A 14,999-nucleotide genomic window follows, 5' to 3' on the forward strand; every position below is an offset into this window, starting at 1 on the left:
CTAAAATATTTATTTAGAAAATGAATTGGTAAGATGTTTTCATTGGCAATAAAAACAACCACTATTGCCCAAAAAAGCTATCATCTTTTATCTAAATAAACACTTCAGAATGAAGCTTTTCATATTTATGTTAATAAACCAAGTATGGGAAGTGTGCCTTCACCATGTAGGCAGGTGTTACATTTACACAAAGAACATCCCCTGGCCCAGATGCACGTTTATTTTTGTTTGTTTTCTATTATTCGGAGATCTCTCATTATAAACACATTTCCTTTTTAAGGTTACTTGTAACAGGACCAAGATTGCTGCTGAATTTGATTGTTCAAATCCATTTCCTGCCGCTGCTTGCATTTGTTCAAAGCTGGGTACTCACCTCGTCCCAACAATGACACTTTGTTGCTTCTCACTTACAGTCTTAAAAGTATTTTTAATTTCTTGCCTATTTGCCTTTACAGCTTACCCCGAGACTGCAAATATGAAAGGTATTTTGTGTTCCCCAACTTCCAACAAGGTGAAAGTGGCACCTCTGGTTCAGCCTCAGGCCGTCCCACACTTCTTCCTTTTGCTGTTCCTCCCATTCAGACAACAAAGCTGCCAGAAGAGCTCCCAAACCACAGCACATCCCAGCAACCCGCCACATTACACAGGAGGGACTACAGCCTCAGCAGAAGGCACCAAAGCAGCCTCTTGCTAACATCCAAGAGCCTGCAGAGCTGAGGTCCACGTGCCTTGCAAGCCCCCACCTCCTCACAGCTCTTGCATTCTCACTTCTGCATGGCCCAGCCAGCAGCCCAGCTGCTCACCTCAGCTGACCAACTCCAAACGAACCAATACTTGTAAGCCATCCAGCCCCTATTTTCACTCCTTTCATTTATCCAAAGCGATCATCCCAACACAAATCTTTAACATACAAGGGCAGTAAATACACTGCAAATTATTAATTTCTATTCTGTGGTTGCATTATTGTATGTATCTGCTCACTGCAACTTGCAGAAATACTTTTTTTTTTAATTGAAAAAACCCTACAAAACTCCAAAGCATCACTCAATCACAAAACACAAGATGCAGTGCAATAAACAGTGAAGATCCCCTATCATCTGGAAGCAGAAGAACAGCAAATACTGTCGATTTCCAGACTCCACATTCACCAATGCCCAAAGCACAGCCTGCCAGTTACACCACACAAAGGTTCTTATTTATCTCTCAGCACTGAAGACTCACCCAGTCTTATGCAAATTACCAACAAAACCAAGTTGGATTGACAATTAATCCAAGGGAAAGGCAAAGTATGCTCAGCTCTCAGACAGCTCTTATCATTCAAAAATAAGCATCAAAATAAAAATGCACTTTCTGTTCATAAAATATATGCATACGTATATATATGAAAAGAAAAAGATGCACATATCCCTCAAAACTTGACATTATAGAAGAAAAATCTTACTATCAGGTGATAGATAAGTGTTCATTAAGAAAAAGAGCAAGTAATCCACCTCCAAATAGACAGTTTGTGAACGTTCCATAAATAATAATGAAGGACTTGTAAAAACACAAATATTGGAAACTGAACTCCAATCTACTTGAATTACATTAAAAGCTTATGAATTACTGATCTGTAGCTGTTGCACCTCCATACTATTAAACACAAACACATTACATTTGAAACTTATTAAAGTGAGTCTGTCTTGGCTTATAGAAATAAATCTTGGGCATTTTGCATCAGTGGAGATCTGGTTTGTGCTTCTTATTAATCTGTATATTGAAAGATCATAAAAATGAGCCTAAGTAAAATTTGCCTTGCATGAAATACAGGCATACATTTCCAAGTGACAGCGGTTGTTCTCAGTCCTGCTGTTTTCTCCACAGGTTGACAGCAGAAATCACTGTACTTGAAATTGGCTTCCACTTAATAACTAATTTCAGGAGAACGGATCTTGCATAAAATTTCACACATTTTGGGACTACTTTCTGAAAAGGATTGACAGCTTCATCTCAGAGGAGCTAACTGCAATCAAACAACACAAATCAAATAAGTGTGTCCAAGATAAAGAAGATATAGAAGGCAGCTCTTCACAAAGCACTGTAGTAACAAAATTATTAAATATATACATACTGTGTGTGTGTGTATAAATAAATAAACAAACTTGCTTGAAAAATCCCAAAGGAATTGGATGTTGGAAACCAACAAGGAATCATTCCAAAACTGAAAAGGATACCTGCAAAGCACCCATGGTTCTTAACTTCCATAAACTCACAGCGAAATTCTCCAGTTCTCTAGTCTCAGCACTCCAAACATTCTTCAGCCCTGTTTGTTTCATCCACAGCTTAGAAAATTTTGTCACTTCATTACATACTGATCAAATAAATATTAGGGAGCCAAATTTTAAAATGTCTGGAATTCAATAACTTATGTGCACTTGAAGTTTTCGGCTTGTTTCAAGATGAAATCTGTGTTTGTAAAGAGTAGCTGGTCATAACAACACCAGACAACAAATTTGATAAGGGTTCAATACTTCCAACACACCTTCATCCGTTTTCACTGCAATGTCTGGAAACGTCAATGCAAGTATTTGCTGTAAAAATACAGATATTAGTTTTAAAACCCTACATTCGTGATTTATTCTGTGAAAACCTGTGAGAAAGCCAAGAAGCACAGCAACAACAGAGCCAACTTTCTGGCCCACCCTCTGGAAGCTGGCCTTGCCCCAGCTCTGTGCAGGCGTAAGGGAAGAAATACAGAGTAGGATGAAAACATTTTAGAAAAGGGCCTCATTAAGGCTGGGTTTGAAGCAAATGAGCTCATTTCACAATTGGGTACAACTTCTCCCCTTCGATTTTTGAGTTTTAACACTTTATCAAAGAGGCATCTTAGAAATGACAACCATGCTAACAAAACTAAGTGCATATCTGTAGCCACCAAATTCCAAACATCAAGTGTCACAGCACTTGAGAACTTTACATGCTCCTCTGCTCCTCTTCCATAAAGTGCTCTTCCCACCTGGGCATTTAACTCACTGAGAAACAAACTCACCACAGTAACAAACCAACACATCCCTCAGTTTTAGGAAAAAAACAAAAACACAGGTAAAAGCAGCTTAGAAAAACATACGTCATCCATTTCATTAGGAGCAAACAGTTGTCCTGCCACTCATCAGTTCTAATGTTTTATCACCAGCAGCAGAGAACATTAAGCTTATGACATCTTACCACTGAAACAAATGTCCCTTCCAACCCCTGACATTCTGTGATTCTGTGAAACAAAAAAAACCCACCCTGCTATTATGTAGATATTTGGCTATATTGCAGAAGTTTGCAACTATGTATGAAATGCAGCCACTGCTATCCTGACCACCATTCCTTTGGATTTCTGTCATTGTTTACTCTCCTTACAAAGAGTATGAGGCAATTAAACCCTAAGGCCATGTAAACATCACTGATGTCAAACATCTGTGCTGTCTCTGTTATTTAAAGCCATGAAGAACAGAACTGCTTTGATGGGCCTCCTCACACTTTCTTCCTGATTTAAAGAACAAAACAACCAACAAATAAAAATACCCTCATAGACTAAAAGCAGTGAGCAGTTACCTCACAGCAGATTTTCCTCATATCGCTGTCTTACAATTTCACATGCAGGTTTGTTACTGTGACAATTTTAATAGCTGTCAAACTAAAGCTGATAGAGCAACCTGCAAGTGTCAGAAATCTTTGGAAAAATAAAGGTGATGTCCCCAGTTTTCTTTGTGACAACAGGCAAATATTCATCTTGTCACTATCTAAAAAAAGTAATCTAGAAATATTCAAAGACCTGATCATAAAGTCAGGCTCCAAGTAAAGGAACAATGCGGATTTGAGGCTGTAGTTCAGAGACAGATTTGAAACACTGCTTGCTCTTCATTTGCTTTCATCCCAGGGATCCCCCTTGGGCCAGAGGTGGCACTGTGAAGCCCTAACATCCATCAGAGGTTTTTGGATATTTGACAAAACAGTATTGTTTGCCTGCCAGATATTTTCCAAGTCTGAATATATGGGGGACAGAGAAAGAGAGGAAAGGGGGAGAATGATGTAAACAAGAAATGAGAACTTCAAAGTGAGAGCTAACAATGCAGAACAATGACTCGTGTATCTTACAATGTCCAACAAAACTTATTTGTCTTGCTGTAATGCAGCTGCTTCAAGAAATCAGTTCACAATACAAAGCTTTGATATTATCATGGAGGAAAGAGATTTCTTTAAAAAAAAACAGCTAGAACTTTCTATAGAAACACACTCAAGTTTAACGTGGCAAGAGATACTGTACTTGAGAAATACCCAGGACTATGCATAAAGACAGTTGCACAAAAGCAATAGTGCAGCTCTGACTATAATTAACGAGGAATTTTCTCATTGCGTTCTTCCTGTATCTTGTGTTGTATCCTCAAACATGTCTAAGAAAAAACTTTGAGGTATACCAACACTTCCATTTTTAACATTTAGAGAAGCTTAAGAGGCAAAGCACCCAGCACATGCCACTGCAGAGAAAGAAAAAAGTGGAAGAAATCAGTACTTCATAGTAAGTCATCTGAATAGAAATGTATGTGTGGGATCTAAATTTGAGCATTAGTTCTCATATTTATCAAGCACCCTCTACTCACATGCACACACCCTTCTGTAGACCAGTATTCATTACTCTTGCAAGTGTTTTTAATCAAGGAAAAGAGGCACTATATTTTGAAGAGAAAAAGGCAATCAGACATCAGATGGATGTAGAAACACACTTTATCTTTCACACGTTTATGAGCTCAGCCATCATATCCCTTCTAGTGCCTACAGCAAAACAAAGTGTGCATATCACATGAGAATATCAAATAGAGCAACTCTTATCTTAAAAGTGAAAAAAGACTTGATCTCCTAAATGGCATTCAGTGTTGTTCATAGTGGAATGTTACACACAGTAAAAGCAGGTTTTCCATTTAGGATCCACATCAGCACTGGGCTTTCTTCCTGGTGGTGCTGTGCCCATCTTCTCAGAGTCACACAGAGATCTGCTCCTCCAAAAAAATGAATGAATTTATAACTGCGGATACACAACTACTCCAAATTCTTGTATTAAATGCTATCCATGTTTGTATCCAAAATAATGCCTAAGGTTAAGAAAAAGTCTTGGGAAGTCTCTGCTGCAAAGACTATACAGCCTCAACAAACCAGCAAACAAGTGAAATATGCAAGCCAGAAGTTAGAATGTAAAAGGAGCCTCTGTATACATGGCATTCTGCCCAGATGCAAAGGTCCCTCCACAAAAGCCTATGTTTATGATCTGGACTACATTATTTGACCTAACAAACATTTATTCTTCTCTCCACATTTCTAACCTCCTTTGTATCTGCACTCTAAAAGCACTGCAGCCACTACTTCCACTTAAACCATTTTAACAGAGCACTGTTTGAAGAGAAACTAGATATTAACTGATGTAAGAAAAATTAGTAGGACATTACTCTATTTCCATAGCCACTAAAAATGAAAAGCTTTATCCTAGGCCAGATCATATCAGCTTTACACCTTCAAGCAAGATGTCTGACTTCTTTTTAATGACACTGAGCATTCTCTGTATACAGAAAAGGAGCTGAATGGGTAATTGTTGGTATTGATGCGTAAACGTCATTAATCTCTTTCAAAAGAGAATAGTAATTTTTTTCACAGATTTTCAAGTTGAGGGTGCTGGGAACAGGCAGGAAAGCACACTGCTTTGTGATCCAACTATGCTAGTAACTTGGAATGGTGTTTTGTTCCCTCTAAGATGTGTTAGCTAATAAACAGTCATATTAGCACTACAGCACATCACACAACTTAATGGCTTTCTTTGGAGTGGTAACTGTCCCTTTCCCATGCATAATAAATACATTTGCCATTCATAGTGCAGGAAGTATCAGTAAGCATCAAAGAAGTTAAATATGTATAGGAATTGTCGAAGCTTTTCTATGGTAATAACTTATCAGATGCAATCACATAAAAGAGAGCTCAGAAATGCAATAAACTATATTCAGTCGCCAGTACTAAACGTGAATCCTGATGAACCTTGTGAACATGCAGAGGTCAACGCCAATTTAAGAGGGAGCAAGTAAACCGAAGTCAAATCAAACAGCACATACTACTTGAAAAGTTCACCTAATTCCACCTAGTACCAAGTCCAGTGAAATGAATTATTCTGTATACACTCAGTCAACACAACTTATACTCCTTGCATTATTCTTTATCTTTTCGTGCTCACCAGATACTGAACTTTTTGCACTCATTTCAAGATCTAAAGAGTCATTAAAACTGTACTTCTGTTTTTATTTCACAAATGTAACGTGGCAATAAGAGCACATAGTACCTACTTTTTCGACTCAATGTATTTTCTGCCTTAAAAAGATGGGATCTATACATGTGAAAAAAAAAAAAATCAAACTTAAAAAGAAAAAGAGACACTTTGAGGTAGAGATTAATCATGCAGCAAAAGATTAATTCCCAGCTGCTTGGCAACCATCTGGACATTCTACTGGTTAAAACACTAGTTTGAATTGCTAACCTACCTCTTTGATCTTTCTCAATGTCTCCAGCACATATGTGCAATAATTAAAGACATAGTTCACAAACTGCAGCAAATAAATACACACACACACACACACACATATATATATCTCTATGACCAGACCAATTAGTATTGGGAATTATAAATCACAAGTCAGCTTATGAAAACATGTCTCATCCTGACATACGCTGTATGTCTCACACCAGTCTAGCAATAAAATAAGGTTTGGGTTTTATTACATTACATTCTAAGGAATTATCAAAGCAGACAGGATGTGATTTCCTCATACAGAAGACAATGGACAACTTGCATATGTTCTTAGGAACAGGACATTAATCAGTCAGGAATCATGTTAACAGAAGTCAAGATTGCTGCATTTCTAAATGTGAACGAACAGATCGCTGCTCAGAATGATAACTAAGCAGTGAGAGTCAGTTTACAACTCAATTCTCAAAATAAATCAAACACTGAATTCAAAACAGACATCAGGTTTGTGGATAAAGAAAAAAACCTGAATTGAAACATTCGAAGTCACAATACTGACTGCTTGGAACATTTTTAAAGGGAAATGAAAGTATTTTCCTACCCAAGTTATCACAAGAAACTTTATGGAGAAGTAAAAAAAGAAAAGATGACTGTGTCTTATCTGCCTTTTTGGATTTTCTTGCCTCTTACGGGCCACACCTGAACATTCAGACATTTTAACAAGAATATCCACCATAATTAAAAGTCTTAACAAATTTTACCACTTGGAAAACAGCCAGGAGTTTAAGAACAGAATGACTGAATTAACAGGGAGACAAAAGAAGGGGAAACAGTAAATTAATACAAGTGAGAATAGAATCCAAGATCATCAGGTCCAACCGTTGATTTATCACCACCATCCCCACTGAACCACGTCCCTGCATGGGGAATCGTAGCATCATCACAGTTGGAAGAGACCACTAAGATCACAAAGTTCAACCCCAAGCCATCCCCATAACATGTCCCCAGTGCCACATCTTGGTGTTGCTCAAACACCTCCAGGGGGACTCCACCAAATGCCAGGTCCCAGTGAATATCGAGGTCCAGGTCCTGAAATTTTGCATCTGAAGTCATAGGGAAACCTGACCTCCTCCCTCCCCACATTATCAGGAGTTGGGCTTTGTTATAGTGTAAAAGAACTGTACTGATAGACTCTGTTGCCATTCTTGGAAAATATGAACAAAATATGTTTTCAATGAGGAAAAATATCAAATCCATGCTGTAGCTCAGAGCGAAGTAATGTTAATTTTACATCAGTACAAGCTTAATTTAATTACGAGTATCCCTCTTTTAGAATACTGTCTCCATATTAGTTTTATTTATTGTTTCTTTTCTGGCATGCATTAAGTGCCTCATTCATGTATTTAAGTACTTCGGCATAGAACAAAGCAATTAAGAGGAAGAAATCAAAACCAGAAGGACAATGCCACTGATCCCTTCGTAGAACTGAAGAAAGGAGAAAGCAATGTCACCTGCTGTTGACATTACAGTCACAGTCTCACTGCTCTTGATTAATCATTTCCTAATCTGATCTGATATTTTGATTCATTCAAACACAGCACGCCCATCTCCTTTTAACTGCAGTGGCACATACTTTATTGCCACGTCATTTACTCATTTATTTCTAAAACTCCATCTCCCTTCACTGATAATACCTCCCAAATTCTACAGCTTACTCTCCTCCCTGCCTTCTCTTTCACTACATCCAATGTTCTACATCACAGCCCTTAACAACCCTCAGCTTCAAGGTACAACCTCCTGCCAGATAAGTGAGAAGCACAGTAAATCTTCTGCTTTCAGCACCTTACATTCAGAACACTTTCAGCCAGATCAAGACTGCAGCATGCTGATTTTCTCTTAGCATGTACGTATGAATAAATCCCAGAAATTTTGTCTCAGCAGAACTATATATACGGCTTGATGGCCTTTTCAAACAAGATTTGAGTGTTTATTCACAAATAAAGGAGAAAAACATGAATGAAGGTTAAAAGACAAAAGTTCTACATCCCTAATTTAAACAATTCTTGAAAAGATAGAAAACAAACACGTTCTTCCTTCCTGGCTTTCATACAGTCCTCAATCAGTTAAAACGCATTTCCAGGAGAAAGAAGTTTCCCCCATTCCCGGCACTCTCAGGTGCCTTTCATTATTCAGCTCATCTTTCAGCTCTTCACTCTCTCTTCTTCGGTCCTCACTCCATGTAACAAATTGGGGGAAATTATCCTGCAGATATTCCGTATCCTCTTGGAAATTCAACCCTCGACCTCCCCACAACTACTCCTCCCTTCAGTTGCACAACTCAACACTGCTCCAGATGAAAACACGACCGCTTCTGCCACATTGCTTTGGGATACAGAAAGCTGGGAAAGCATCTGTACTCCAAAACCCAAACATTATCACTGGATAAAGTGATAAAGTCATCAAAAATATTGCAAACACTCAACGTTTTCAGTTATCCCAGACAGATGACGCTTTGCAGTAGTTATTGCACAAAGCACTAACATTGTGTAAACCAAGAAATAAAGTATTAACAACAATACAGTTGGTGTATAGCACTCAGTATTCGATTGACTCCTAGTGATCTTGGTAAACTTCAGCTTAAAAGAATTTTTCTTAGGAATTTGTTCATTTTAAGACTGACCAAATTGAAAAATCAAGAAATGGAGCTTCTTTAAGTAGACGTCAAAGCTTCTTTGAAGGATATATTATTCAGGTAAGCTAGTTATTTGAGAAAGGTTTAACAAATCATTAACAAATTTATTTTTTCTTTTAAATCCCAAAAGTATTTAAAAATGGAATGTTAGCAGTCGTGTTGCCTTTATTTTTCTGAAAACCACTGATAACTTGAATTTCTTCTGCCTTCCTTCACTCTGCGGAGCACTGAGCAGCACCCAGGATGACCCACGCTGAGGTTTAAAGTGAAGCTTTTTCCTGTTTATCAAGATAAGCTCCTCGTGCAATCCGTTCTGTTTTGCTGTACTGCTGGAAACTGATGTATTTGTTTTGTTGCATCTTCCTTGTTTAAACCCAGGATTCTACAGCAATGGCAGCTTCCCAAATGGTTTAATCCATATCAGAAATATTTGGGGAAAACATTACTAAAAACCACTGCCTGACGATGATCACATTCTCATAAAACTGTGATGTGGCTATCATAGAAAATAGCCATGTGCTTAGCATTACAGAGTCAAAACAGGTGCAGGAATGGTTTATGAACAAAGGTCTAAAGGTTAAAAGCCAAAAACCACAGTTATCCTATTTTATGTTCTCCTGTCCTGCTACAAAGAGGCTGAAAACAGCTCAAGGTTTACAAACTCTGGTATGGCACTTTTCTCTCTCCTGTTAATGCAACTATATTCTATAAATGAAAAGGCTTTATTCTTCACTGAGCTTCACAAAATAAGAAAACACATTTAAGTTTTCCATTTAATAGCACACACATAGTGATTATAAAAGTATTTCACAACTTTTCCTGTTTAAACTACCCCACAGTAAAGCAACATTAGCAAGAAATACCAGATTTTTACTGCGTGGTTTGAAGGATTTTTCCAGAGAACTAGAAAATCATTCACTGAGTATTTTGTGCAGCAACTTGGCATGCATTCCTGTTCATTTAATTTGAAAACATTGTTTAAATGACAACAATGTGCTTACAAGTTATTTCTTTTTTAGTCTATTTTCACATCTTGTGAAACCTTGTCGTGCCTCATCCCGAGGCAATGGTGGTTGAATGCTGTCAGTGAGAAAGAACAATGAATATCTGAATAGTGCAGAGAAAGTGAAATACACTGTGTCAGGCTGCTTATTTAAGCATCACATTAGATTCCCAGTTACCAACACAGAGCAAACTCCCATGTACATTACATATTACATATACATTACTACATAACAACAAAAGCATCTGCAAAGCAAATATAACCTCCCCTGTGCCTTCTAAAGCGCTCTTGAAATCAGCTTTAGGACAGTTCCAATTCATAGGTGCCCTTACAACACACCATGCATGCAAAGGAGGAATTATTTCAGTTTCCAGTTGACACCTCTTCCTTTCCATCTCATACCTGTCCTACATGTGTCTAAGGACTTTTGGATATCAGGTTCCCTGCATATACATGATTTGACTTCCCAAGAACATATGACTAAAAACAGAAAGTTGAAGGATTTGAAGAGGGAAAGAAGACTGGGCTTTAGTTTTGTTTTCCTCCTAATTCATGTTGAATTCGACTTCCTGAAGCCTGGTCTGCCAGACCACTCCCAATAATATGTAATGACTATAAGACAGCAGAAGAATCTATGTCCTAAATGCTTTATGTTCAAGTTCTACCTCGTGGTTGATTTTAAATGGCTGATTTTAAACTAAATTAGATTATGGCAAAAATACCAGAAAAATGCAGCTTATTTTCAGGTTTTGAACTACCAAAAAAAAAAAAAAAAAAAAAGAAAGAAAAAAGGAATGGCCACAAAAATATTGCCAAAGCTCAAAACAAAATAATAGAATATGAGAGATTCAGATAGGCACATTATATCATCATCATTATTCTTGCCAAAAAAAAAAAAAAAAAACATCCAACCTCAAAAGAAATAATATAAAAATGCAAATGAAGAGGACTGGAGCTAGATGAGGGAAACAGAAATAATGTAGGATTTAATAGAAATCAGGTTTACATCTGTGGATTTCTAAAGACATACAGAAAGTTAACTCCATAAATCCATTGCTCTGAGAAGAGGAAAATATGGAAAATTCCTAGCTTCCCTCTTTCCAACACAAAATATTCCTCCAAAAGTCTAGTCCATGTATTCAGAAAGTCCCTTTTATTCCCTAAGCAATTGAGAAATACGTTATTTAATGAAAAGCCCTACCACTTCAGGGAAAATACATCAGATTTTCTGATATAAAAGCTATCCTGCGAATACTCAAATCAACAAACAAATGCCCTAACTTGCTAATTTAGCTGTAACCCTAAAAAGACTAAATAGCACCTTACCTCCTTCTCATGCATTCGAAGCAGTGCTGGGTCCTCCTGGAAACTGCTACCTTTTCCTAGGCCAATTTTGGATGTCTTCTATTGAATAAGAAAAAAGCAGATTCTGAGTTCAAAGTAATGACCCCGACTAGGAATCATTCCTAAACAGAAAGGAAATTTACTGAGCAAGTTTGCTTGCCCTTATAAAATACCAAGGGGATATAAATACCTACCAAAGACACTGGGATTGGTTTTTCCCGTAAATATCTTGGATTTTCAAGCTGAAAAACAAAGTTAAAGAATATGTAATCATAACAGCAATGTATTATTTCTCACAAACAGGAAAAGAAAATAAACACAGAATAAAACAGCAAGGTTAAAGAAAACCATTTGAATGTACTTCCAAAGACCTAACAAATTGGTAATAAATATTGTAAAGCTTGAGAAAGGTTTTAATGCAAGTCCTGATATCTTAAATCATTTATCTTAATTTCAAAATGAGCCAATGACTTTAAGGTTGGCTGGATAATAGTCTACTAAACAGTTTTATAGGATTTGCTACATGCAGTTCCTACCAAAAGAACTTTATTGGGTAAATTCCATTTAAAATCAGTGTAAAGCTAGAGAATATTCCTGATTACAGTGATTTTAATCTCATGTTTTTGAAAAACGTGACTGTTAAAACTGTATCCATGTATATAGGGCAGAGACAAAACAAGGAAATAATTCATTAGCAGTATTGTACAATTAAAGCAGCTCTTTCAATCACTATTTTTAATAACTGGATACAGGACACCATTCAGATCCCAATTCCTCTATCAGAGAGCTGTATCTTTTTAATTTTCCTCAGACGATGGGACTCAAGCATCACATCACAGGGACTCTGAAACTCAGGAGAAGCTTTCAAGAGTATAATCCCATAAAACGTGACAGCGAGATTTGGAATTGGAATGTGATTACAATACATATTTTATAAAATTTAGTCTATTTAACAAGAAAGATTAAATAGATCTATGAGGCGTGGCAAATATATCAGATGTTTGCACTTTCTCCAGCACTATTAAATAAATTTTTGTGTTGAACTTATCAGTGGTGAGAGAGGTTTAATCCCTCTGAAATTTTGATTTGATACAGTGCTATTCATCTCCTTCCCTAAAAGGTTAGGTAGGATTTCTATATGCTGTTAAAGTTACCATATTTCACCCAGAAGTACTTGAAAATATTAGTATTTTTTACATGTGCCTTCAGTTTCATTGAACAGTACTATCCAATATTTTAATGGTGTATTTCTGATGGTAAGTAGTTTATTAAGTAAGCCGTTTCCCTTGTCCAATGAGTTTACTAAAATACAGAAGTCTCACATAAAGGTTTATGTTTTTTTGCTTTAAAAATATGCCACAGTCATTGGCACAGCAAAAAACATGGGTAGACCTTAATGAATAAAGGCACCCTCTCTGCACCTACTAAAAAAACCACTTTTGCTTCTTTTAAGTTTAAAAAAGGTGCAAATATTTATGATTAATTCAAATACTTTATCCGACCACGAAGTTGCTCACTCTGGTATATCTTGCTTGTTTATAAGGGAGAAGGAAAATGTGTCTCCAATACTTTGCATGGCCCAAGTCCCTCATTTTGATTTTGTAACAGCAGCCATATGTGCTTTGAAGTTAAATGTTCCCACTTTGTTACTTGTTGTGGATTATATCCACTTAAACTGATCTGTAAACATTTAATGTCTCGACATCCATTCTTTTCATGCTGGCCTTCCGCAAAACTTCTTGTTCTCAAAATTATACCACATTAAAGAGGGAATATCACAATAAAGAATGCCCAAAAAAGAAAAAAAGCTTGTATTTATGAGAAACATGCAAATTTAAAAATAATAAGCAAAAGGTCAAAGACAAACCAGAATACATATGTATGAAACTGAAGGACTGCCATGAGAAGAACAGTAAATCACATCATGCTTTTTTAAGAGTATGAACCAAATAAATGTCACCATGAAAGACATCTTTATTTGAACTAGAATTGAACTCAAATTTGTAAATACCACTTCTTCATAAAAAATGACATTTTGAATCTCTTTGTAGCAAAGACTTTTGTTTCTCCTATTCTATTGGGCAGTCAGACAAGAAACCATTTTTCAGTTTGTGAGGACTGGCACTGTCACCTTCTTGTTCTTGAGTCCCCATAAACCAGTAAATCTTGGCTTTGGGAGGGCTATACATAACCAGATTCCCATTAAGAGGGAAAAAAAAATACTTCCCGTAAAGTAGACTATTTCTGTTAACATCTTTTCCCCCTCATACATTGAAAAAAAAAATGAAGGATTCAGCATAAAAACACAGAATCCAAAACTGAGTTTGATGTAAACAAGCCATAATTTTTAACTCCAACATTTCCAGTCTCTATTGCACATAGCAGCCAAAACGATGCATTTTTAAAGCACAGAACTTAAAAGCCAGCAATTAAAGCAATGAGTGACGCATTGATAGGAAAAGTAAGCTGAGCTAAGATGGTTTCTCACAAAAGCAATGACAGTGCTCCTGCTCACTCTGTGCTCTAAGTCCTGCCACAGGATATCCTCAAGCTGAGAGCAGCATACAGACCTTCTGTCAGTCTTACACCACAGCTTCTGCTCTTTTGACACAGTAAACATCATAACAAGGCTGCGTTCTACCTCTCCCCAAGTCACATTTTGTTCTTCAGAAGATGCTTATCACGGTATATTTATTTTCAATAATACATGGTGGCATCTTCTGATAGCTCAGAAACAAATCAGAAGGTATGTTGTATATATTAACGTGCAGGAAAAAAAACATTTGGATCAGCAGGCTTGTTGCACATTCCCCCTGTAAGCTTCTTCAAAGACAAAATGCAACTGTTTTCAAAACAAGGATGGAAAAACACACATGAAAGAGTTAAGAACACTTAAGATTTTGAAATGGTAAACAACTAAACTGAACCTTGCCCTAAGTTCTGACTTTAATCTAACAAACCCAGCCAGCCAGCATGTTCCCTACAGAAATAACTGCTGAGTAGCTTCAGGAAATTTGAGTAAGGACATTCTTATCTAACATCATAATTTGTAGGGAAGTTCACTTTAATGCCGCTTCTGCAGTCTTAGTGGAAGAACATTAAAGCACATGGAGGTTGTTTGTCAGCATGGAAGTAGGATTTATTTTTTGAAGTCACAACACCATTTGGAGTTCACTGTGGGAAAGTTTTCACAGCGTTGCTGCCCTCCAACACCATAACATATACGGTAGATATGTTTATAGTAAGCAGAAAGACTAAAAAACCAAACAGAAGATAATAAAATGGTTTGTACAGAAGTGGTTGAGCTGAACTAGACTGGAAAGACACAGGCAGGCATGAGCCAAGTACACAAAACATATCATGCACTGCTGCTGCAGCCATCCAAGAACTCTGTGTTTGCATCTGCTTTAACCCTGTGTTATATAGAATTC

The 14,999-nt window shown here is 37.0% G+C and overlaps 1 protein-coding gene across 4 annotated transcripts in view; it reads right to left on the reverse strand.

Moving 5' to 3' along the window:
- CEP112 (centrosomal protein 112) overlaps positions 1 to 14,999 on the reverse strand; it is a 139,966-nt gene that overhangs the window by 113,013 nt on the left and 11,954 nt on the right. For all 4 annotated transcript variants that reach the window (XM_048965509.1, XM_048965506.1, XM_048965507.1 and 1 more), the window contains 2 exons: positions 11,763 to 11,810; positions 11,551 to 11,628 (listed from right to left, as the gene is read on the reverse strand). In XM_048965509.1, coding sequence (XP_048821466.1) covers positions 11,551 to 11,628; positions 11,763 to 11,810 — 126 coding nt within the window. The remainder of the gene's footprint in view (positions 1 to 11,550; positions 11,629 to 11,762; positions 11,811 to 14,999) is intronic.

Source organism: Lagopus muta, chromosome 18 (assembly GCF_023343835.1).
Source record: "Lagopus muta isolate bLagMut1 chromosome 18, bLagMut1 primary, whole genome shotgun sequence".
NCBI classification, from domain to species: domain Eukaryota; kingdom Metazoa; phylum Chordata; class Aves; order Galliformes; family Phasianidae; genus Lagopus; species Lagopus muta.